The sequence below is a fragment of the Pinus tabuliformis genome, chromosome J (genome assembly GCF_031772625.1).
Source record: "Pinus tabuliformis cultivar Carrire ecotype Pingquan chromosome J, CPIR1, whole genome shotgun sequence".
In the NCBI taxonomy this organism is placed as follows: domain Eukaryota; kingdom Viridiplantae; phylum Streptophyta; class Pinopsida; order Pinales; family Pinaceae; genus Pinus; species Pinus tabuliformis.
Window position 1 is genome coordinate 140403237 of NC_142295.1, and position 24974 is coordinate 140428210.

The window sequence follows — 24974 nt, forward strand, 5'->3', positions numbered from 1 at the left end:
TCTCTCTCTTTTTATAATTTTTCACAATCCTAATCTTTTACGTTGTTATATCAGCTTCTAAAACAACAGGTTTTCATAGGCGCTATGTCGAAATAAGTGACGGAAAATGCAGGAAAAGTATAATCAATAGGGCCTTAATTAACCGATAAGTTAGACTGTGTTAAGCCGCTATATTACCAGAAATGGAAAATATTGCGTCAGCAACGCACAATTGCAGTTTGTTCTAATTGGAGGGCAGCAAAATATCTCGAGTGCGGTAGTCTAGATTTCGTTTTGTAGGCAAATTTACATGACCGTGAAAGCTGTAAGTACATTATTCTTTACTTAAAGTTTCTTTGTTGAACTCTATTGTTAGACTTTCGTGTAAGCATGAATGTTGCAGTCTCTCGGAGTTTAGTGGCCCTATGATTGTGATCATGACACAACCGTACAACACAAAAAGGATGTTTTTATCCAACATGTTTGGGGTGAACTTTTCACTCGAGCTTTCAGACAACTTTCAAATAATAACCTGAACCAATCGATTCCAGACTTATCTGGGCTAACTTATCTCCAATATCTGTAAGTAAATGGTAAACACTTGTGTTATTGTTTGAAAGTTTGGCTTATATCAATCTAGATATAACGAATTCAGTGTTCAGGGACTTGAGCAACAATGACTTCAGTTCATCCGAATTTCCCCCTTGGCTTTCGAGTTTACAGGACTTGACAACAGTGTAAGTTCCTCAAAAGTTAACATTTTTACAGAAGCTTTGAAGATCAGATGAAGAACTGCTAGAATAATGTCAGATTTATGTTGTTGTTCCGTTTCACAGGGTGCTGGATAAGTGCAATCTGACTGGACAGGTTCCCTCCAATTTTTTTGACTTGCCGTCCCTTGAGACTCTGAATGTCAGCGACAATCATCTGAACGGAACTGTGATTCTCAACAGCAATGTAAGCCCGAACCTGGAACTGATAAACCTTCAAAATAATAACATCACCGAGGCGCCTCAGTCAAGCACTACGAGCATTTCTATATTGTGAGTACCTTTACTGACCCAACTTTGTCATCTCTACAATTACACTATGGTCGGTTGCACAATTTTGGCTCCTGTCAAATGTAAATTTGTAGGTTGATTCTCACAAGTGCTCATGTTCTTATCTCACCTTACACTAGTTGTTAATGTGCTCATCTTTGTCAAGTGGTGATATTGGTTTTGGGTAACTTGATTACGGCACTGAATGGTAATGGCTTGAAATTTGAAATTTCAGGCTTCAGGGAAATCCATTTTGTCAATCCCAATCTTCAGACTCTGGCATTTTCTGTCAAACATCCAGTGGACAAACCAGCTACGCAACAAATCTAACACAATGTGGAGGCAAGACATGCTCCGGGGGCTTAAAGGTCAATCCAAGTTCCTGCCAATGCCAACAGCCTTATCAGGGCAAACTAGTGTTTAAAGCTCCCTTATTTTCAGATTTAAATGATAATAAGTTATTCCAGAGCTTACAACAATCTCTTCAATCGAGTCTCAATTTCGTTGTGGACGCAGTGTACCTGTGCTGCCTCTATTTTGACAACACCGATTATCTCATTACGCCGGTTCAGTTTTTCCCTCTTGATCAACTGAAGTACTTTGGATCCCCAGAGATTGTGAGCATCAGTTCCTTCCTCGGTAATCAAGACTATAAGCCGCCTCAAGGCTTCGGGCCCCCCCCTCCCTCCCCCCGCCCCCTCCGCCCCGCCCCCTCCCCGGCCCCCTCCCCACCCACCCCGCCCTCCCCCCGCCCCCTCCGCCCTCCCCTCCCTCCCCCCGCCCCCTCCCCGGCCTCCTCCACCCGCGCAGGGCCACCCCCGGGCCGCCGCGCCCCACCCGACGGGCGGCAGGTCGATTCCTGGAATCGACCCACCGCCCATCGGGCGGGGCGGGGCGGCCCGGGGGTGGCCCTGCGCGGGTGGAGGAGGTCGGGGAGGGGGCGGGGGGAGGGAGGGAGGGTGGGGAGGTAGGGGAGGGGCCGGGGAGGGCGGAGGGGCCGGGGGGAGGGCGAGGGAGGGGAGGGCGTAGGGGGGCGGGGAGGCCGGGGGGAGGGCGGAGGGTTAATATATTAATTTAAAAAAAATAAATTATTTTTTTAAATTTTAAATTAAAAAATTAAAATTTGTTTTAAAAAAATTAATTTGTTTTTTATGATTTATATTTTGAAATAAATAAAATATTGTTTTGAAACAAAGTTATAAAAAAAACTAAAATTTAATTTTGATTAAAATATTTTAATAATTTTTTTTTATTAATTTTTTTTTTATTATTTTTTTTAATAAATTAAAATTTAATAATTTTTATTGCTACGGTTTAATGCATTTTTTCTTTAAAAAAAAAAAAAAAAAAAAAAAAAAAAATTACATTTAAAAAAAAATTATCTTTAATTATTTTCGTTTGTTTTTAAATAAATAATGAAAATTTAATAAAAAAAATTATTTTTTTATTTATTCTTAAATCAAAAAGACTTTTTTTTGTAAGTTGAAAATGTTCTTTAATTTTTTTATTTTTTTTTATTGAAAAATACCTATATTTTTAAAATTTCGTTTTTTTTTAGTTTTTTTTTTTTATAATTTGTGCTTATTTTTGTCTTTTTATCTTTTTCTACATGTTTTTAATATTAATTTTACTAGTTTTTAATTTTATTTTTTTGTTAATTTTCTATTTTTGTTTAATCTAGTTTGTTTTTTTTTTTTTTTTGGCTAGTTTTTGTTAATGATTTTTTTAATCTTTATATTTTTACTTACTTAAATTTATATATCTAAATTTTTTATTTTTTATTTTTTTTCCAAATTATTTTATGATTAAACAATTTTTTTTTAATATTTTTTATTTATATTTTGTCTCATATATATGTATTTTTACATTTATTTTTTAAGTAATCATCATTTTAATCTTAATTTCACTAATTTTTATTTTTTTATTTTTGGTTAATTTTCCTTTTTTTTTTAAATCTAGTTTGTTTTTAATTTGAATTTTTTTTAGTTTTTTGCTAATGTTTTTTTTTTTTAATTTTTCTATTGTTACCTATTTAATTTTATAGTTTTTTAAATGTGTTTTTTCTTTTTTTCCCAAATTTTTTTATGGTTTACATATTTGTTTTTTCCCCAATTTTTTTTAGATATGTTTTTTTTTACTATTTATTTGTTTATAATTTGTAATTTTTTTCTAGTTTTTTAATTCTTATTTTTATAGGTTAATTTTGTTTTGTTGTTTTTTTTTTACATTTTACATTTTTATGATTGATTTTATTTTTGATGTTTGATTTTTTTTGTTTTGTGTTTTTTATTTTATGTTTTGTTTTTAGTATATATTTTTATTTATGTTTTGTTATTTTTATTTTTTATTTTTTTGTTTTGTGTTTTTTCATTGTTTTAATTTTTATTTTTATTTTTTGAAATTTTAATGTTTTTCGGGGTCATGATAAAATATTTTATGCTATTATTTTGAAATGTTGAAATTTCACCCTTGAAAAAAAAATTGTTATTCTAGCATCAACACTTTTCGTTTTGAGGGTGTTTTTTGCACAAAATTTACCATTGAGAAAAAAAAATGTTATTCGATCATCAACACTTCGTTTTGAGGGCGTTTTTTGGACAATTTTTGCACCAAAAATTGGTTTTCACCATCATTTTTAAAACATGTTGAAAATTTAGCTTGGGAAAAAAAAGGTGTAATGCCAGCATCAACACTTTTCGTTTTTAGCACTGTTTTTGATGTTTTTTCGGGGTTTTTTGCCCAGAGTTCCCGTTTTGAGTTTATAGTTCCCGTTTCAAAGTTTACATTGTTCTTATAGATTTACTAAAAGGTCAAGTGTAGGCACCCGTTGGATGCGAAATTAAATTTCACATCCAATGAGTACCCACTCTACATACTTTTAAGTAGTAACAATTTTGTACACTTTGGAGTAGATGCACATGGAAAGAAATTGAAAATACATGAGAAAAACATGTTTTGACCCGCACTGAAAGAAATTGAAAATACATAATAATAAAAATGTTTATACTTGAGAAACAAGCTTTTTCATGTATTTTCAATTTGTTTCCATGTGGGTCTAATCAAAGGTATACAAAGCGGGTTTAATCTACATAATTTTGAGTAGTATATTTTCAATTTCCTTTGATATGGGTCTACTCAAAAGTATGCAAAGTGAGTATTCATTGGATGTGCAACTTAATTCTGCATCCAAAGAGTGCCTATTCTTGATATTTGAATAAACTGATAAAGAGACGAGTCAAAAATACAATTAAAAAAAGTAATTTTCTTCTTTTTCCTCCAAAATTATTACCCCTAGAGATGACATCATCATCTTGAATCTTATTGGTTCTTTTAAAATTGATTTTTTAGTACATTTCATTTTTTCAGGTCTATTTTTGACCTCAAAATTCCCTTAATATTCCTAATGTCAAGGGAAAGATGAAAGATTCATGGAGAATTAAGATCTTCATGGAGAGTTGATATTTTCATGAGAATTGTTGAGAGATTTACTCAAACCAATGCTTTGAATGGTTCTAGATACTAAATTGTGGGATATTGAGAGTTTTCTCTCCTTGATCTGATGAGGTAGTTCGCAAATTTATAATTATTTGAACCCTTTCTTGAGAGAAAGGGCTGGAATGATTAAATCCTTTGAATAAGAGAGAAAGAAAGTTTTATTCTTGCCTATGGATTCATTGTCCCAATGCAAAGGATAGGAAATATGTTGAATGCTTTCTCATGAATCAATTTTCCCTTTGGAAAGGGGAGAAAGTAAGTTGTAGGATTGATTGTGAATCTTCATCCTTTTTTTGAAAAGGAAAATCCTTATTTTGAAGGAGAATCATTACAGTTGGTTAGTGGATTGATGTAGGCCCAGAAACATAGCCCATGCCGATGAACTCCATTATCAATTAGTTGAGTATTGTGTCTATTTCATTGCTTGTTTATTGTTCTTGAACATCTAATTTATGTGAGTGTGATAAATTGAGAGACTTTTTAAATGTAATGAATTAGTATTGAAGGTTGAAGAACTAATTTTAGATCATGTATGTGATGCACAACCCATCTACATAGGAAGACTATCTACACTTGGTAGAGTTCTCATATAAAAATGGGCATCATACATCATTGAAAATAAGCCCATTTTAATATTTATATGGTAGAAGATATAGGACATCAATGATCTAGGATAACTCAATAATTAGTGCTTGGGCTATAAATTCTTAAGGAAGTTGTTAAAACTAGGTAAAATTTAAAGGAAGACCAAGAAAGGCATAAAATATATGCAAATCAAAATACAATACATAGATAATTCCATGTTAAGGATAATGTTTTTCTCTAATTGAAGCCAAAGAGGACTTCCTTAAAACTTGGAAATTGTGACAATCTAACACTAAGATATTGTAGGTAATTTGAAGTGATTAATAGGATAGGGCCTATTCCATAAAATTGCATTGCCTGTTAACATAAATATAATGATGTTTTCCATGTTTCCTTGCTTAAAATATGTTAATGATGACCCCAACCATATGATTTATTGATATGTGATCTAGATGAAACCATAAGAGAGTTTTATATAAAATTGTCACAATCAAAAAAATTCTTAAACCATCTACAACCATTTATATAAGTGGTTTTTCATAAAGTTATTATAATTTATCGTTGTTTTTAATTAGTTTTTTTGGAATTTTTTCTGATAGATTTTTCTTGTGACATTAAAAACAATTCCTTAAAATTTTACAGAAAAATAACATTCTACTAACTATATATTTTTATTAAAAATAATGTTATAATAAAAAACTAAATTAATATTAATTTATTGTAAAACTAAAATAAAATATAAACTAGTTCTTTTAACCTAGAATTGAGTGTCCATCAAATTTACTAAGAAAACCATATTAAAGTGGGAGCAAGTTACACTCTTTTAAATTACTCAACATATCTCCTGGGTCAATTTAAGTGGATGGAATTCTCAAGTAGATGAGAAGGTGAAAGCACAAGACATCGGATTTGAAGTTTGAACTCACTCAGAGAAACTCACATCACTGTAGTGGACTGCAAGCTTTTACACATTTTCATAGAATTGCTAATTTTATCTGAGACAGTGCAATCTATGAGAAAGGTGCATGCATTGTTTACCTGAGGGCCTTGATGGACCCCTATCTTAAAAGGGTCTCCGACCACTTTCTTCTTTTCTATTTCCATTGCTTTCTTCAAAAATTCATCATAAATGCTTTCTTGAACAAACACCCTTGAACTTTCCAAACATATTTTTTGTATAGTCACCATTTTGGTAACTACTGACAGATGGGCAGGAAATATTCACAACTTCATCAATATCAACGTCCTCCATAACAATGAGAGGTGATTTTCCAACCAATTATAATGTCGCAGGCTTCAATTTTCTCTTTGCAGTGACCTCCGTAATAAGTCGCCCAACTTGAGTTGACCCTATAAATGATATTTGAGTACAATCCAACACGGAGTTACAAACCCTTCATACTCTTTCACCATATTCAATTCAATGAACCAATGATCCCTAAATGAAAAAAAGATATCATTTGCCATTAATGTTTCAGCTTACCTTATCAATATCCATGTGGTTTCTAATGGTAGCACCAATAGTTTCACCAAAGCCAAAGAGCACATTAAGTGCCCCAGGGGGTATTCTTGCCAGCAATTACAAATTATGGAGAGACCACCTTCGATTAAATAGTTATTGGATTGGATCTGCAATACATTGACCCTATTAAAATGATAATATAAATACCTCGCTGGCTAATTGTGCACAATAAATTGCAATTAAGGGAGTTTTCTTTGTAGATTTGTTAACCACTGTACATTCGTAGGCCAATGCACGAGTGACCTTAGTGAAAAACATCATCAGTGGAAAGTTCCATGGTATTATCTGACCAACAAATCCAATGGGCTCATGCAAAGTATGGGCCTGGTAAGGTCCATTCGTCTTCAACGTTAATCGATGGATCTTGTGAGCTGATCCTGCACATATTCATAGATACAAAATTAACAAGATCTTTAAAAGGAAAATGCATCATTTGGCTTAGAACATGATGCAAATCTAGATGTTTGAATGCCAAATTCCATTAAATTATTTAATTTATTACCATTAAATTATTCAAATTTAGGTTATAAAACTTCAAAATACTAAGAAGAGAAGAGAAGAGAAGGGGAGAGGAGAGGAGAGGAGATTTAAGAAGGGTTTTCCAACTATACTCCGTGGAAGGAAAGGATCAAGTTGGACTTGCAGGTCAACAAGATTTGGGATTTTACCAAGAAAGAGATAAAGAAGCCAACCAACCTTAAGGAGATGGAAATATGGGTTGATTTGGATGCGAGGGCGAGATTGATCATCCTAGATAGTGTGAAGGATGCCTTAATACCTCATTTGTCCAAGAAGAACAATGCACATGAGATGTGGATGACTCTTTAGAATTTGTTCCAGAATGAGAACAAGAATCAGCTACTAGTATTGGAGGATAAGTTGAAGTACGCCAAGATGATAGAAGGTGAAAGCCTGACCGTGCATCTAACTTGATTGTCTCAGGTCGAAGATGGGCTTCCTGCCATCGGTATGACTATCTTAGATGGAGATATTGTAATTATTGCCTTGAAAGGGTTCACCGAGGAATGGAAACCCTTCATCAAATGAATCATTACTAGGGATAAGATGCCAGACTGGGATAGGCTATGGGATGACTTCATTTAGTAAGAGTTGAGAGATGAGTCTCTTCTTCCAAAGAAGAAGTCTTTCGATGATGATGTGGCACTTGCAGAACAAATGAAGGGTAAGAAAAGGAAGGACTTGAGTAAAGTGAAGTGTTTCAACTATGGTGAGACAGGTCATTATTCATCAAGTTTTCCAATGAAGAAAAAGGGAGATGATGAGAAAATTAAAGGAAAGTAGGTCGTCAATGTTGCCACTTCAGCTGAGATACATGATCTCTCTAGGAGATTAGAAGAGGAGGACTTTTCTATGATTTCTCATTTCTCACATGGTACTTTCAATGAGGATGGATGGTACATGGATAGTGGTGTGATGAAGCATATGATAGAGTCATAGGAGGTTTTTGAGACTCTATTTGAATGGGAGTCGAAGTTACACATGGTGTTTCGTGACAAGAGTCAGTTGGAGACCTGAGGATCAAGTGTTGTACCATTCAGGATAGAGATAGGATGTGTGATGTGGGTCCAAGATGTACTATTTGTACCAAGACTTAGATATAGCATGATTTCCATCTCGATGATCGAGAGGAAGGGGTTTGAGGTCTTGTTCTAGGATGAGAAAGCAAGACTCAAGTAGAGAGGCTCTAAGTCTGATGGGTTTGTACTTGGAGTTAGATAGCATGGTCTCTACAGATTGATGAGAAAGTTCGTGGATCATGGAAAGAAAGGTGGAGCAGGCTCAAGTGCAGATGCAAGCTTCAAAGTAGTAGGTACAGGTTCCCGAGAGGAAGGTACACCTTCCTGAGAAGGTCCAGGTTCCAAAGACTCAAAGGGAATCTAGTTCGAGAGGGAGCTTGCAGATTTAGAGGGAGACTCTGCAGTCCAAGAAGAGTTCATGGTCAGTGGGGAGAAAAGGTTCTCCTACAATTGCCAACAAGGAATCATGGAGAGAGTGGAAGACGTTACAGGATAAGAAGAAGATGCATGGTGCTTCCAACAGTGACAACGACACTTCCAAGATGGGCATAGTTCACCATACAGGGGTTGCTACGATTGTGAGTGCCAGGAGCTAGGAAGTGTTGCAAGCAGTGATAACGAAGATAAAGTACTTCCTAGTCTTCTAAGTACCTCCCTTACTAAGAGGGAGTGTTGATTTGTGTAGCTTGGGAGGTACTCCAAACCCTACGATTTGGGGATTGGAGGGCAAAGCACCACAAAGGTCACTTATGGGCTTGGAACCCAAGGATGGGGTTTTGCACCCAATCATGTTTGGGAAATTCAGGAAGCACATTTCTACATGTGATAACATGAGAGGGCAGAGTGTGAAAAGGATAATCCAATGCTTCAAGAATGGTCAAATTCCAAGTTGTAGAAGTGGAGAAATGAATTTTTGAAGTTAACAAGTAATTATTGGTTTTCAAGTCATGTAGGCTTGAAATAAATCAGTCCATAGATGTGTCTCTTCATCGATTCGTTGGAGCCCCTCTTTTGGCTCTAAATAGAGGGTGATGTGATGTGTTGAGAACATCCATTTGTGCAACATCCTCCCAATGATCGGGATTTAAACAGGAATGAAACAAACTAAATATATAACCATAAATACAAAGATGCAGCAAAAATAATACTTCATTTCATTAATGTAAAATACTAAAATATGCTTACAAATAGAAATGGAAATAAACTAGCTAGGGCAATGGTAGCTTATCTCCAAGAAGATATGTGGCGGCTACATGCCTCTAAACTGTGTTACAATGAGGCTCGAAGGCCTATTTATTTCTTAGAAACAATGGAAAACCCTAAAAATCCCAAAACCTGACCCTAGGAGATGAAATGCCAAACTGTGGGCCTCATTTGGGTAAATTGGTACATCAACTTCCCGGGGTCATAACTTTGGCATATGATCTCTGTTTGACACGCACAATACCTCGTTAGAAAGATCTATCTGAGGAATACAACTTTGGAAAGAGAAACATTAGTCCTTGGACCCATGTTGCTCCCTGTTTTCCCAAAAAATGTCGTTTAGGGCCTCAAAACGGCTCCAGAAGTTCAGGACCTGAAAAACTGCTAAAAATAGTAAATTGTGCTACAAATAAGGAAACTGAAAAATTGAAAGAGACAGTTATGGGGGTCCAGGTGGTATAGGTGGGTGGCCACCAACATCCACCTGGGTCATTCCTCCCCCCTTAGGAAGCAATGGTCCCCATTGCATTGAGTTCCACCATGAGATGAGGAAACTTCTGCTGAACTTGGTTCCTGGTGCGCTATTCTGCAACCTCTAATTTGTCCAGTAATGGTGGGAAGCATGCTCGAGGGTGGTCCACATTGAACACTCATTGCAAGCGAAGTAATGGAGGAATGCTATGCTTCGAAGTATTTTTTTCCACAACCTTGGTAATGGTGTAAGGACCATGTCGGAGTGGTCTGAGCTTCTAATGGGCTCTTGTAAGGTGTTCTTTCTGCAGATGCAACCAAACTTTATCGTCCACTCAAAACTTATGTGGTATTTGATGTTGATCATGTCACTTTTTGTAATTGGAATTTTCTAGAATGGAGCGGTGATAGATCAGCCCGTTGGGTAGAGGTGCTCCGGAACTCAGATCGAACAAAGTCTTGACCTGATGGTACCCCTGTGGGTGAGGAGAAGATGTCCCTATATTACTTCATGACCGTATCCATATATTGTTGTTGTTGCATCGAGGAACCCTTTGCATGGGTAATGGATGTGGCGATGGTCATCCCCTTACTTTAGGTGTGAACCAAATAGAAAATGAATTTCCTATTCTAGAAGATGATCTTGCTGCATTTCTTAGAAGATATGAAAGAGGTGGCAGTAAGTGGGGCTACCTTCGATGTCTTGTATAATGAATTACACAAAGAAATGATAACAAAGCGAGGCCTTGACTCATACACAACATGTGGCCTCCATAAGTATGGTTGGCCTAATAATACATCACAAACATCTAAAGGTGCAACATCACACAATACCTTGTCTGTGAAGGGTTTGATGTTGTAGGGAAGGCGACACTACTAGTGAACTCGGAAATCTAACCCTTGGTGAAGCCACCCGATACTGTATCACTATGGGTGTGGTGTAGTTCATGGGCCCAATGCTTCATGACCTCTACTGAAATGAGGTTCTTTCGGCTCCCACTATTAACAATGAATTCCAATGGCAAACCCTTCACCCACATCTGTGAGTGGGAAAGACGTTCTCCCTCCTCTGGATCTTCAGGCTCATTCTTTTGGACCTTGACGATGGCAACAATGGTTTTGGGCTCCGCATCAATGATCTGCTTCACTTTTTCATTCCTCTTATTGAGTTCTGAATCAGGGTTATAACATGCATCTGACTCTGAAGCCTTCAACTCAGCCACCAATGACTGCTTGGTCCGACACTCCCTTGTGTTGTGAATGGGGTTATTTCCCGTGTCCTTCTTTGAATTCATGGTGTTTTTCTTTTCTTACGGCTCCGGTGAGTTGCCTTGGGTCACACCATCTTGGCTTTGTCCTTAGTGCTACAGTTTGGGGAAGCCTTTCCCTTGCTTTGGATTTGCAAATCCAAAGTATCGCTTTTTCAGTTTAAACTTCTGCTCAATTTTGACAGTGTATCGATACACTATGCCAAGCGAGGAGATGTCCAGGAAATCCATCTCATCTTGGATGTGCCTGTGTAGGCAGTCGCGGTATTTGAGTACCAAATGCAGCTCAGAATCCTTGATACCCAACTTTGTGCGAAGGGTATGAAAATTATTTGTGAACTCCGGCACATCTTGGTCCCTTCCCTATCGTAGCATGGTCCACTATATGTATTTATCCTCATAACTTTTAACATGGTAGTATTGCTCCCTAACGGAATCCCAGAACGAATTCCAGGTGGGAGCAACTGAAAACAGTGAGTTCATACTTTCATCCTTCTGCTTGCAGTAGGTTTCCCACCAATCCTTGATGTGGGGGGTTGCTTTGAGAAGAGCGAAAGTAATCTTTTCCCGGCTACAAAAATCATGAACAGAAAAATACCCTTCTAACAAATTTAACCATTTATCTATGACATTGGCATCTATCTGACCCTCAAATATGGGGATTTCAAAGTTAACTTGTACCTTAAAAGGATTGGTGCTTCCAGAGTAGCTGTTGGAAGTAGATGCGTTTCCCATGGGTAGACGCTGAAGGATATGGGTAAAGTTGTCCCTCATCACATTCCTCTGCTGCTCAAGGGCTTCTTCGAGAAATATTTTGATAGGATCTTCTACCCCCTTGTCTTTCTTTTCATCCACCATGGGAGGCCGTTGGGGTTTGCGAGGTTGGTCTTGCAAAGGTTTGACTAGTTCAAGCCCTAACACCTTATATCTCGACCTCATTGCAGACATGAAATGAAAGAGAGAGAAAGATCATGTTGGCATTATGACACAGTTTTGGCACTATGGCACAGGTGTTGTCCTTGATTGCAACTCACTCAAAAGGCAGATCACAGTTCAAGCTCTCAGAATGAAAGAAAATGAGGTATACGCAGGTTCATGTTAATAAAATCGTGTATACACGCGGGTGTATCGATCAAAAGGCGCGTATATGTATGCACGCAATTTCATGCAACGAAAAGAGCATATGTGTGGGAAAAAATATGGTTGGTCGATGGTATTTAGTCCAACATATTTGAATGTATGGTTTTGGTCCTTGGCATTGAAACCAAAGTGTTGATCCCTGGTATTGAGTCCCTAGTATTGGATCTCTATGGTTTTGGACCATGGTTTGAGTAAAGCCTAAGTCTATGAAATGGGAAGAAGATAATTTGGCAAGGTATCACCTGAAGCATTGAATATCTTATGAAGAGCAAGATCTAGAATACTGTCATTGGGTTATGGTGCATAACTAGATCTGAATTAAGGAGGAACCTGAATGCAAGGAGAAGGATAAGTCCTATTAGGTCAAGATCTTAAGGTTGTTTGAAGAGAAGTATCTTTGTGCAACCTTTTGATCTGTTATATTTGGTGCATGACATGATCTATAAATATGATAATATGGGTATAACTAATGTCTGATTAAGTAAAAAAGATAAATTATCTTTTATAGATCTATACACAGGTTCAGTGTAGCAGAGGTGCATATACACGCTGGTTCAATAAGTCAAAATAGCGTATACGCTGGTTGGCCTTAATTCAGAAGTGTATGCACATAGGTTGTATACATTGAAGTAGCGTACGACTCTTGAAATATGTTTTAGCTACTTCTGTTTATTACTGTAATGTTCTGGTTTCAGAATTGGTGTCTGATTATTGTTACTGTTTTCTGGGTACAACATTCAGAGAAGTTATTATTTGATTCAGTTTGTTTGGTGCAAAGGAGTTTGGTTAATGCAGATATACTTGATGTTTGATTGATATACATGGATCTAGTCTGAAAATTTATGAAACGTGATCCCTGGAAGAAAAGAGAAGGTTGTAGCCTTCTATAGGTCAGCACCTATGTATTAGTACCTCAGCTAGTACAAGAGCTAAGGGGGTTGTATCTCCCTTCCATAGAAGATAGAGAACGAGAGAAGGTTGTAGCCTTTTGCAGGTAGCAGCTTGCATACTGGTATAAGACTGCACTAGTACAGAAACATTGTAAAACGAAGTTTCTAATTGAAACAAGATAGAGACGAATTGCAGCAGGTGGTTTTCACCCACATTGGGTTTCCACCTTATATCTTGTGTTCTTATGTGTGATTGCCTGTTCTTTTTTACTGTTCCTAATTATTGGTCATATGGTTTGATACACAGATTAATGATCAACATCTAAAGAATAAGTTAAAGTACAAGTCTTCTTATATATGCTTGTTTCCTTAACTGAAGTTGTGTACATACGCGGTATTTACTAAGTAAAGTAGTGTATACAAATCTGATTGTGAAATGAAAAATAATTGACCTGATAATACTGATTCACCCTGCCTCTCAGTATTAGAAGCTTGATCGCTTGGAGGAAGACCTATCGTCATGAGCAACTATGAAAGATAAGCATCAATCAGGCCACCAATTTTTGATGGAAGAAACTTCGTCTATTGGAATGTAAGAATCACTGCCTATCTTGAATCTCTTGGTAAAGAAGTTTTGGATATTGTGGAAATGGGATAAACCTTTCCATCAGCAACTCCTATAGATACGGCTGGTAAGGAGCAGTATGAAACAAACACAAAGGTGGTCAATACTCTATTAGGGAGCCTATCTCAATAAAAATTCTTCAAGGTTATGCAGCTCAAAACCGCAAAAGAAATATGGGACAAGATCATTCTGAGCTATGAAGGAGATGAACACATAAAATGAGCAAAACTACAAACTCTCAGAATTCAATATGAAAATCTCAGACTGTATAATGATGAAAGTGTGGCTAACTATTTCTTATGTATAGATGAGATTGTTAATTGTATGAAAAATTTGGGTGAAGAAATAAAAGAAGTTGCTTTGGTTGAAAAGGTTCTAAGATATTTGTCTTCTAAGTTTGAAACAAAAGTTTCCACCGTAGAAGAAAAATAGAATCTACAGAGCCTTACCATGTCACGGCTACACGGAATTCCAACCGCTTACGAAATCAGAAAAGGGGGACCATCAGACAGGACCGAAGTTGCTTTCAAAGCCTCAGGAAAACAAGATTACAATGACTCAAGACATATGTCAGAAGAAGAGGAAGAATCAAATTTTGTCAAGAGCCTTCAACAAGGTTCTGGAAGATTCAGAGGTAAGCTACCTTTCGAATGCTTTGCTTGTGGAAGAGTTGGTCACTATGCTGCCAAGTGTCCTCATAAAGATAAGCTTGACAAAGGTAAGGAACCAGTTAGATGAAATAGAAAACAGAATGTAAGTAAGAAGAGCTATTACACTCATGAAGACAGTGATGGACTTTCAAACAGTGATGAAGATGAACAAGGTAATGATTATAGACTTTTGATGGCTTTTGAAGATGATGATTTCTTGGATGTTGTAGATGAAGAAGGTCTTTATGAAGAAATTTGTAGACTCAAGATTTGCTTAGAATAAAAGAACATGATTATATATACTCTGACATTCCAACTCGCTGAAAGAGAAAAACATAATGAAAAGTTGGAATGTGAAATTGTGGGACTTAGAAAGGATATTGAGAAATCAAAAGCTCTTAATTTTAAATTTGATAAAGGATCTGAAACTTTAGATGAGATTATCAAAGTGTTGCGTTCTCCTCTAATCAAGACAGGTCTTGGATATACTTTAGAAGCATCTCAAGCTCAGAAGCAAGCACAGAAGCCATCTACCTCCAAAAGTTATCTTGAAGCAGCTAAGAGAAGTGAACAGGTTTACATCGACAACAAAGGCGCAATGAAGATCACCAGGTAAATCAGGGACAATTTACTTCAAGATTGAACAGACTTCACCAAGTAAATCAAGGGGAATCTAATTCAAGAATGAACAGAAGCTACAACCAACCACAGGTAAATCATTCTCCATTTTCCCCAAGAATGGATGTAAATAGAAACTACAATCATTTCGTTGGTAGATTTGATAATCACAGGAGTTTCTTCAATGGCTAATGTTTCTCCTGTCATAACTTTGGTCACAAAGCAGCTCAATGTGTTTCCTACAAGACAATCATGACTAGAGAAGCTCAAAAATGAAGGAGTATGACTAGGATCATGAAAAGGACCTACAATAACTTTTCTGCTCTTGAAAATGAAATAGAATGTTCTATTTGTAACAACTCCGGTCATGAAGATTATGAATGCAAGAGTAGGTTTCAGCAAACAATTCAGAAGGAGCAAGCTTCCTTAAGTCCCAAAACATGGAGAAAGAAAGAACCGCTACCAGAAAGATGTGGGATAGCGTTATATGCAGAAGGACAGGAAAATCAGTGGTACATCGAGAGTGGATGCTCAAAACATATGATAGGTGATAAAGAAAAACTTCAGTCATATAGTGCCTTAGAAAAGGAAAAGAAGGTCTCATTTGGAAATGACACCCCTGCACTCATAAAAGGTAAAGGTTCTGTTCTTTTGAAAGAAAAGGTCAAGGCTAGAAATGTTATGCATGTTGATGGCTTAAAGCATAATCTATTAAGTGTCAGTCAAATGTGTGATCAAGGAAATGAGGTAATATTTCAATCAAATGGATGTATTGTTTGTGAGCTTGATACAGGTGAAACAGTGATCAAAGGCATAAGAACTCCAAATAATCTATACATACACAAGGGAGGACAACAACAATGCTATCTTAGCAAGAATGATGAACACTGGCTATGGCATAGAAGATTGGGGCATCTAGGCTTCTCTCAGATAAGGAAAGCATGTAAATATAAGGCGGTTTGTGATGTCCCTGACATCAGAATTCTAGACAATACAATATGAAAATCAAGTCAGTTTGGTAAGAAAACCAGAATTAATTTCCCTGAGAAGGAAGGATCAGCTAGTAGGCCACTTGAACTTGTCCATACTGATGTATGTGGTCCATCTAGGAAAATGTCACCTCGAGGAGAAGAATACTTTATATTGTTCATTGACGACTTCTCCAGGATGTGTTGGTTAGGACTTATGAAGCATAAATATGAAGCTTTCAAAAAGTTGAAAGCATTCAAAGCCTTGGTTGAAAACGAATCAAATCGCAAAATCAAATGTCTCAGGTCTGATAATGGTGGGGAATTTACCTCAAATGGATTTTTCAATTTTTGTGAAGAACATGGAATAATAAGGGAATTCTCTACTGCAAGGACTCATCAACAAAATGGAGTAGTGGAAAGGATGAACAGAACGGTTCAACAAATGGCTCGTTCTATGCTTGATGAATTTGGAACTCCCGCAACCTTCTAGGGTGAGGCCGCATTTGCTACAATTACTATTCTCAATAATACAAATGTCCAGGTAAACAACACTCAGACTCCTCATGAACTTTGTTATGGTAGGACTCCCATGGTAAAATACTTCAAAATTTTTGGAAGCAAATGCTACATCAAGAAGACTGATGAAAATCTTGGCAAGTTTGAACCTAGAGCAGATGAAGGCATTCTCCTTGGTTACTCTCCCCACAGCAAATCATACAAGTGTTACAATAAAAGACTTGTAAAATTTGTTGAAAGTGTTGATGTAGTGGTTGATGGAGAAGGGAACACTCCTAGGCAAATAAAGTCTGAATATTTCGAAGATGATGAAGACTATCTTTCAACATCAAATCAGATTCATGATGAAGAAGAAACCCATGAGGCACCAAAAGAACATATAAGAATCGAAGAAAAGACTCCATCCAGGTACGTTCAGAAGAATCATCCAGAAACCGAAATTTTGGGGCAAAAGGAGGTAGGTGTACATACAAGAAGAACCATTTCAGAAGCTTCAAGTCATCTAGCACTACTCTCCTCCACTGAACCACAAAATGTAAGACAAGCATGCAAGGATGAATGTTGGGTAAAGGCCATGGAAGAAGAACTTGAGCAGATTGAAAAGAATAACACTTGGGAGTTGGTTCCTAGACCAAAAGATAAGAATGTCATAGGAACAAAATGGATAATCAAAAATAAGCTGAATGAAAATGGAGATGTGATTGGAAACAAGGCCAGACTTGTTTGTAAAGGGTATGCTCAACAAGAAGGTATAGACTTTGAAGAAACTTTTGCACCATTTGCTAGACTTGAGGCCATAAGAATATTCCTTGCTCTTTCTAGCTTTCAGAAGTTCAAAGTATTTCAAATGGACGTGAAGTCTGCCTTCCTGAATGGAGACCTGGATGAAGAAGTATATATTGAACAACTAGATGGGTTTATTCTTGGAAATGATCCAAAACTTGTATGCAGACTCAAAAGGCCCTCTATGGCCTTAAACGGGCTCCAAGGGCTTGGTATTATCGGTTGGATAAGTACCTCCATCAACAAGGTTTTATAAAAGGATCAAAAGATAGCAATCTATATATAAAAATTGACAACGATAAGTTGCTAATACTTGTTGTGTATGTTGATGATATCATCTTTGGTAGCAATGAAGAAGACATGAGTCAAAATTTTGCCTTGGTGATGCAGAAAGAGTTTTAAATGTCCATGCTTAGTGAGATCACATATTTTCTTGGCTTACAAGTCCAACAAAACAAAGACGACATTTTTCTATCACAAACCAAGTATCTCAAGAATATCTTGAAGAAATATGGGATGGAGGATTTGAAACCAATGTGTACCCCTATGGTAACAGGATGTAGCCTTAGCACAAGTGATGAATCGGCAACAGTACATCAACCAACATATAGATCCATGATTGGTAGTCTGCTCTATCTAACAGGTACCCGACCAGACATTATACATGCAGTGGGAATAGTTGGAAGGTTTTAGGCAAATCCAAACGAAACTCATCTTTAGGCAGTTAAGAGAATTTTCGAATATCTTCAAGGAACTCAAAACTATGGCTTATGGTATCCTAAAGGTACACATCTCACACTTCATGCATATACAGATGCAGATTGGGCAGGAAGCGTCGATGACAGAAAAACACTAGTGGTGGTGCATTCTTCATGGGTCCTAGATTAGTATCTTGGTTCAGCAAGAAACAGAGTTCAATTGCATTATCTACAGCTCAAGCAAAATATGTAGCTGTTGCATCTTGCTGCACAGAACTCCTTTGAATGATGCAAACATTGCAAGACATGCAAATCACTTATACTCCACCTATCTCCATTTTTTGTGACAATACAAGTGCAATCAGTATCTCAAAGAATCCTATCATGCATTCAAAGACTAAGCACATACCTATGAAGTATCTTTTTCTCTGGGAACAAGTGCTTGAACAAAAGGTTAAATTGGAGTATGTTCCCTCTAAGGAACAGGTTGCTGACATACTCACCAAACCACTGCCCAGGGAGACATTTGAATAACTCAGGTAAGTGCTGGGGGTAGTTGATGCATCATCTTACTATTGAAACTTGTTTGTTTCAGAGAAAAATGGTTGTACATGAGTTTCATTAGGAGGATAGGCATACATACGCTGGTTTATGTGGGTACAATCAGGTATATGTTGTTTGAAGACAATCAGTGGGCCAGGCTCTAGTTGAAATGAGTCTGATATGGGTCTAACAGAGACCTTTTGGCGCAGGTTCAGGGAGAGCATATATTCTTCTAATAATGCATTTTTGGCATTAGCTTAGAAGATCTTGGTTCAATTTCATAGTTGTTTTGGTTTCAGGTGGAACGGGTGCAAAGGGAGAACATGGGTACTAGTCGGAATGGTGACTGACAGATGCTGCTAATGTTAGTTGTTAATAACTATCATAGTCTTGTTGTAGATATTTTGTCTCTATGTCATGTATTTCTTTTCTCATCAAGGTCATGTAATGGCCTATTTTGGTTTCCCCACTATGCCTGGGATGAATGTACTTATTTGTCATGTGTAAACTTCTGGTGTATCCCCACTTGGTTGGGTGATGGATGTATGTATGTGTCTTTGGTGATAGGAAGGTCTTTTATAATGTATAAAGTTGTGTTTCTTTTAGTAGATCATCTTCTTGCAGACCTTGCCTACATTGAGGGGGGGTTTGGACAACACAACAGAGCAGAGGATTCAGCATGTATTCAGGGGGAACATAACCCTTTGCCCTTGATGTCAAAGGGACAGAATATTTTTGAGTGACTTGGGATTTCCATCATGTCCAAAGGGGTAGATTGTTGGCATTATGGGACAGGTTTGGTACTATGGTACAGGTGTTGTCCTTGATGGCAACTCACTCAGAAGGCAGATCATAGTTCAGGCTCTCAAAATGAAAGAAAATGAGGTATACACAGGTTCATGTTAAGAAAATCGCGTATACACATGGGTGTGCCAATCAAAGGTGTGTATATGTATGCATGCACTTTCATGCAACGAAAAGTGCACATGTGTGGGAAAAATTATGGTTGGTCCATGGTATTTAGTCTGACATATTTGAACCTATGGTTTTGGTCCCTGGTATTGCAACCAAAGTGTTGATCCCTGGTATTGAGTACCTAGTATTGAATCTCTATGATTTTGGACGATGGTTTGAGTAAAGCCTAAGTCTATAAAAAGGGAAGGAGATCATTTGGCAAGGTATCAACTGAAGCATTGAATATCTTATGAAGAGCAAGATCTAGAATACTGTCATTGGGTTATGGTGCATAACTAGATCTGAATTAAGGAGGAACCTGAACACAAGGAGAAGGATAAGTCCTATTGGGTCAAGATCTTAAGGCAGTTTGAAGAGAAGTATCTTGGTGTAACCTTTTGATCTGTTATATTTGGCGCATGACATGATCTATAAATATGATAATCAGGGTATATGTAATGTCTATTTAAGTAAAAAGGATAGATTATCTTCTATAGATCTGTACGCAAGTTCAGTGCAGCAGAGGCATGTATACACGCTGGTTCAGTAAGTCAAAACAGTGTATACACTGGTTGGCCTTAATTCAGAAGCGTATGCACGCAGGTTGTATACATTGAAGTAGTGTATGACTCTTGAAATATGTTTTAGCTAGTTCTGTTTATTACTGCAGTGTTCTAGGTTCAGAATTGGTGTCTGGTTACTGTTACTATTTTCTGGGTACAACATTCAGAGAAGTGATTATTTGATTCAGTTTGTTTGGTGCAAAGGAGTTTGGTTAATGCAGATATACTTGATGTTTGATTGATATATGTGGATCCAGTCTGAAAATTTATGAAACGTGGTCCCTGGAAGAAAAGAGAAGGTTGTAGCCTTCTGTAGGTCAGCACCTAAGTATTAGTACCTCAGCTAGTACAAGAGCTAAGGGGGTTGTAGCTCCCTTCCAGGAGAAGCTAGGGAATGAGAGAAGGTTGTAGCCTTCTGCAGGTAGCAGCTTGCGTACTGGTATAAGACTGCACCAGTAGAGAAACATTGTAAGAAGAAGTTTCTAATTGAAAGAAGATAGAGACGAATTGCGACAGCTGGTTTTCACCCACATTGGGTTTCCACCTTATATCTTGTCTTCTTATGTGTGATTGCCTGTTCTATTTTACTTTTCCTAGTTATTGGTCATATGGTTTGCTCGACAAATTAATGATCAACATCTGAAGAATAAGTTAAAGTACAAGTCTGTTTATATATGATTGTTTCCTTAACTGAAGTTGCATACATACGCGGTATTTACTAACTGAAGTAGCGTATACAAATCTGATTGTGAAATGAAAATAATTGATCTAATAATGCTGATTCACCCCCCCTCTTGCTATTATTTCCAACAGATCACACTGCTCTAATACCACTGATCCGTATTTAAACAGGAATGCAACAAACTACAGATATAACCATAAATATAGAGATGCAACAAAAATAATACTTCATTTTATTAATGTAGAATAATTAAATATGCTTACAAATAGAAATGGAAATAAACCAGCTAGGGTGATGGTAGCTTATCTCTGAGAAGATATGTGGTAGCTACATGCCTCTGAACTATGTTACAATGAGGCTCAAAGGCCTATTTATTCTTGAGAAACAATGGAAAACCCTAAATATCCAAAAACCTAACCCTAGGAGATGAAATGCCAAACTGTGGGCCCCATTTGGGTAAATTGGTACATCAACTTCCCGAGGTCGTAACTTTGGCATACGATCTCTGTTTGATGCACACAATACCTCATTAGAAAGATCTATCTAAGGACTACAACTTAAGGAAGAGTAGCATCAGTCCATGGACTCATGATGATCCTATGTTTCCCAAAAAACATTGTTTAGGGCCTCAAAGCGTCTCTAGAAGTTCAGGACCCGAAAAAACTACTAAAAATAGTAAATTGTGCTACAAATAAGGAAATTGAAAAACTGAAAGAGAAAGTTGTGGGCATCCAGGTGGGATAGGTGGGTGGCAACCAACATCCACCTTGATCATTCCTCCCCCCTTAGGAAGCAATGGTCCCCATTCCATTGAGTTCCTCCACGAGATGAGGAAGCTTCTACTGAACTTGGTCCCTGGTGAGTTGTTTTGCAACCTTTGATGTGTCCAATAGTGGTGGGAAGCATGGTCAAGGGCAGTCCATATTGAACACTCGTTGCAAGCGAAGGAATGGAGGAATGTTGTGCTCCAAAGAATTATATCCCATAGCCTTGGTAATGGTGTAAGGACCATGTCAGAGTGGTCTGAGCTTCTGATGGGCTCTTGTAAGGTGTTCTTTCTACAGATGCAACCAGAATTTGTCGCCCACTTGAAACTTATGTTGTAGATGATGTTGATCATGTCACTGCTTGCACTCAGAATTTTCCAGAATGGAGTGGAGATAGATCGGCCTGTTGGGTAGAGGTGCTCTAGAAGTCAAATCGCACAAATGCTTGACCTTACAGTGCAACAGTACCTTGTGGGTGAGGAGAAGATGTCCTTGTCTTCTTTCATGACCATATACATCTACTGATGCTACTGCATGGAGGAAACCTTTGCGGGGGTCATGGATGTGGCAACGGTCTTCCCCTTACTTTGGGAGTGAACCAAACAGAAAACTAATTTCCTAGTCTGGGAGATGATCTTGCTGCATTTCTTAGCAGAGATCAAAGAGGTGGAGGTAGGTGGGGCTACCTATTGTATCCTGTATAATGAATTTCACAAAGAAATAATAACAGGGTGAGGCCTTGACTCATACACAACATGTCACCTCCACAAGTATGGCTGACCTAATAATACATCACAAACATCCAGAGCTGCAACATCACACAATACCTCATCTGTGAAGGGTTTGATGCTATAGGGAAGGTTGCACTACTGGCGAACTCGGAGATTTCATCCTTGGTTAAGCCACCCGATAGTGTATGGTTGTGGGTGTGGTGTAGTCAGTTGGCCCAACCACTTCACAACCTCTAATGAAATCAGGTTTGTTGGGTGCGGTATCCCCCAAGGAAATTTTTGGGGCTTAGAGCCCAGATTTTGGTCATAAATTGTATCATTGATGTAAAAGTTCTACATTTTGTGGGAGTGGAGAACATAGCTTGTAAATGAGCCATAGGGTTGTTTTCCCTTAATTTTGTAATTTAATGTTGCCTATAGAGATCTACCCATGGTCCGCAGTCCATGGGATTGTATAAAAAGAGTGAGGCTCTAAGTAGTTAAGTGGTGATCAAAGGATGAAGAATTGAGTCATATCTGTGAAGTGTAAAGTCAAGTCTTTGGATCGTAGAGTAGGAAAAGGCTCTGTAGCTGAGTGCGCAGAGGCCTAGTAGTCCACAGCTAAGTGTGTGAACCCTTGTGGCTAAATGCGCAGGGTGAGTCGAGTCTGTAACAATAATAAAGAGAAGTTTTCATATCCATTCTGCATATTGCATATTTATTTCCTGTTTTATGCATCTGTTACATTGAATATATTGGGTGTAAATTGTATTTTTACTATTATATGATGCATGAACACATGTGACTATGATAATTAAGTAAATTTGAGATAAAGTATTTATTTACGTGAAGTTAACTAAGATCCTTAAGAAGATAAGCAAGATCTATGGTACAATTTGGGGAAATAGCACATATCGGTGCCATAGTGGTGTGAAAGCACCTCAGCCCCTGGTTAGGGCTACTTAAAGGTGATTATAAAAGATTGTGGGTCTCACAGGTTATCACAATGTGTGAAGTGACTTGCGTGAAGGTAGTCACAATTTGACTAAATGAACACCTCAGACATCTCAAGGGTGCAGAAACTTGGTTCCAGCATCCCCCTTGACTGCTTCGGGTGAGACTTCAGTCTGTGCTCCATGAGCTGATGCCAAAAGGGCCAGTAGTGTAGGGACTTGTTTAGTTAATCAAATCCAAACCTGGGTTATGCCCCATCAAGCCAAAAAATGGTTCTGTTGCCAGGACTCAAATCTACATAGATATGTCCAATGTCGTATCATTAGAATCCAACTAAGAAGGAAATTGAAGGCCGGCTGGAGAGAAGAATTCACGATTTCACGGTGTAGGAGAATAGAAACCCACAACTGACAAAAGAGGAGCGGTTAGACTACTACTTGTACACAGAGATCCATGAAATATTCTTCGCGTCTTTCCATACTGAGCTGTACGAGTGGATCGCGAAGCTAGCAGATAGCGAAGAAAGGTGGAAACTTAACGGTCCTATTGTGTGGACCCCAAAGTTAGTGCAAATATTAGAAGCGTTACAGGATAAGATCGCATGTGCCATTGATCATTAGCTTGATCAGATTATAGGAGGATTCATTACTGAGTTTCCAGTAGACACCTCAATCAGCTATAGCGTGGCAGAGCGACACTTTCTCAAAGGACTGTGAGGTAAGTACGTAAAGTATTTGAATACTTATATTAAAATGTTATTGTGTGAAAAAATGGTTATGCAATTACCTTGATGTTCGGGGAGCCTACGTAATGTGGAGAAACCTATAGGAACGAAGGAAGTAAGGGACCAGAAAATATCTACTTGATTTCACCTTCGTGAAGGGACGAGGAAGAGCCCGTGAAGGTCTCACCGTGAAGTGTGATCCATTTGATAAGGAAAAAAATTTCGCGAATACCACCCCCACCCACACCGCCACCAGCTTCGCCACCATCACCAACATCTTCACCCGTACCACCTCCACCACCACCACGAGTCAATATGGAAATCACGATAAAGTTTCCTGTGTTCAAGGGATTGGGAAATGATGATCTATACCAATTTTGGTTCATTGTAAGAGCCATATGGGAAGCACAATGAGTTATAGATGAAAATATAAAGAAAGTGACACTGGTTAGTGCCCTGCAAGACCACGTGCTGACCTGGTATATCAAACACTCCAATGATAATCCAAATGCGGGAATCGCGGATATTCAAGCAACACTAAACAAAGAATTTAGAAGGTCGAAGGATGAAGCTCAATCAATCATTGGATTCAAAGAGATCACGATGCTACCAGGCGAGACTCCTTGGGAGCTAGATCAGAGACTAAAATGCATGATTCGCAAAGCTAATATGAATTTGACAGATGGGAACATCATGGATTGTTTATAGCATTGCTAATGCCAAATTTAAGGAGCGCGCTATCACAGCAGAAGTTAACGACTCAAACAAAGGCCTTAGAGATCGCGATGAGGCTGCATGAGACCCTAATGTAGGATTCCAACTTGGGAGTTCCACAAATCCATGCGCAGATGAAGAATTTATGCCTTGAGATGCAGAGTTTGTAACAGGACAGGACAGCTCAACCAAAAGTGTGCAAAGAGGTTTGGTGCATAAAATGCAAAGGTCAAGTTCACGACAAGGACCACCACCTTGTGTTTGCAAATTACCTCATGGGAGGAGAACCAATGTCGTTAAGGCTAGAAGCACAACTAGGACCTAGTGCGATGCTTGCTTTGTGTTGCATGATTTGTTAAATAGGAGGTAAG

General features: G+C 37.9%; 1 protein-coding gene across 1 annotated transcript; it reads left to right on the forward strand.

The window, feature by feature from the left end:
* The first annotated feature begins 289 nt into the window (after nucleotides 1-289).
* Nucleotides 290-24688, forward strand: LOC149226028 (leucine-rich repeat receptor protein kinase HPCA1-like). The gene is made up of 6 exons (XM_089380082.1): nucleotides 290-304; nucleotides 398-561; nucleotides 642-716; nucleotides 816-1022; nucleotides 1255-1636; nucleotides 24572-24688. Exons 1-6 carry the CDS (start codon nucleotides 290-292, stop codon nucleotides 24686-24688), a joined length of 960 nt encoding a protein of 319 aa, XP_089236208.1.
* The last annotated feature ends 286 nt before the right edge of the window (nucleotides 24689-24974 follow it).

Excerpts from the sequence above, each read along its gene's own strand:
- LOC149226028 (XM_089380082.1), top strand. Across the intron at positions 562-641 it reads CTAACTTATCTCCAATATCT|GGACTTGAGCAACAATGACT; the intron begins GTAAGTAAATGG and ends TTCAGTGTTCAG. Across the intron at positions 717-815 it reads TTACAGGACTTGACAACAGT|GGTGCTGGATAAGTGCAATC; the intron begins GTAAGTTCCTCA and ends TCCGTTTCACAG.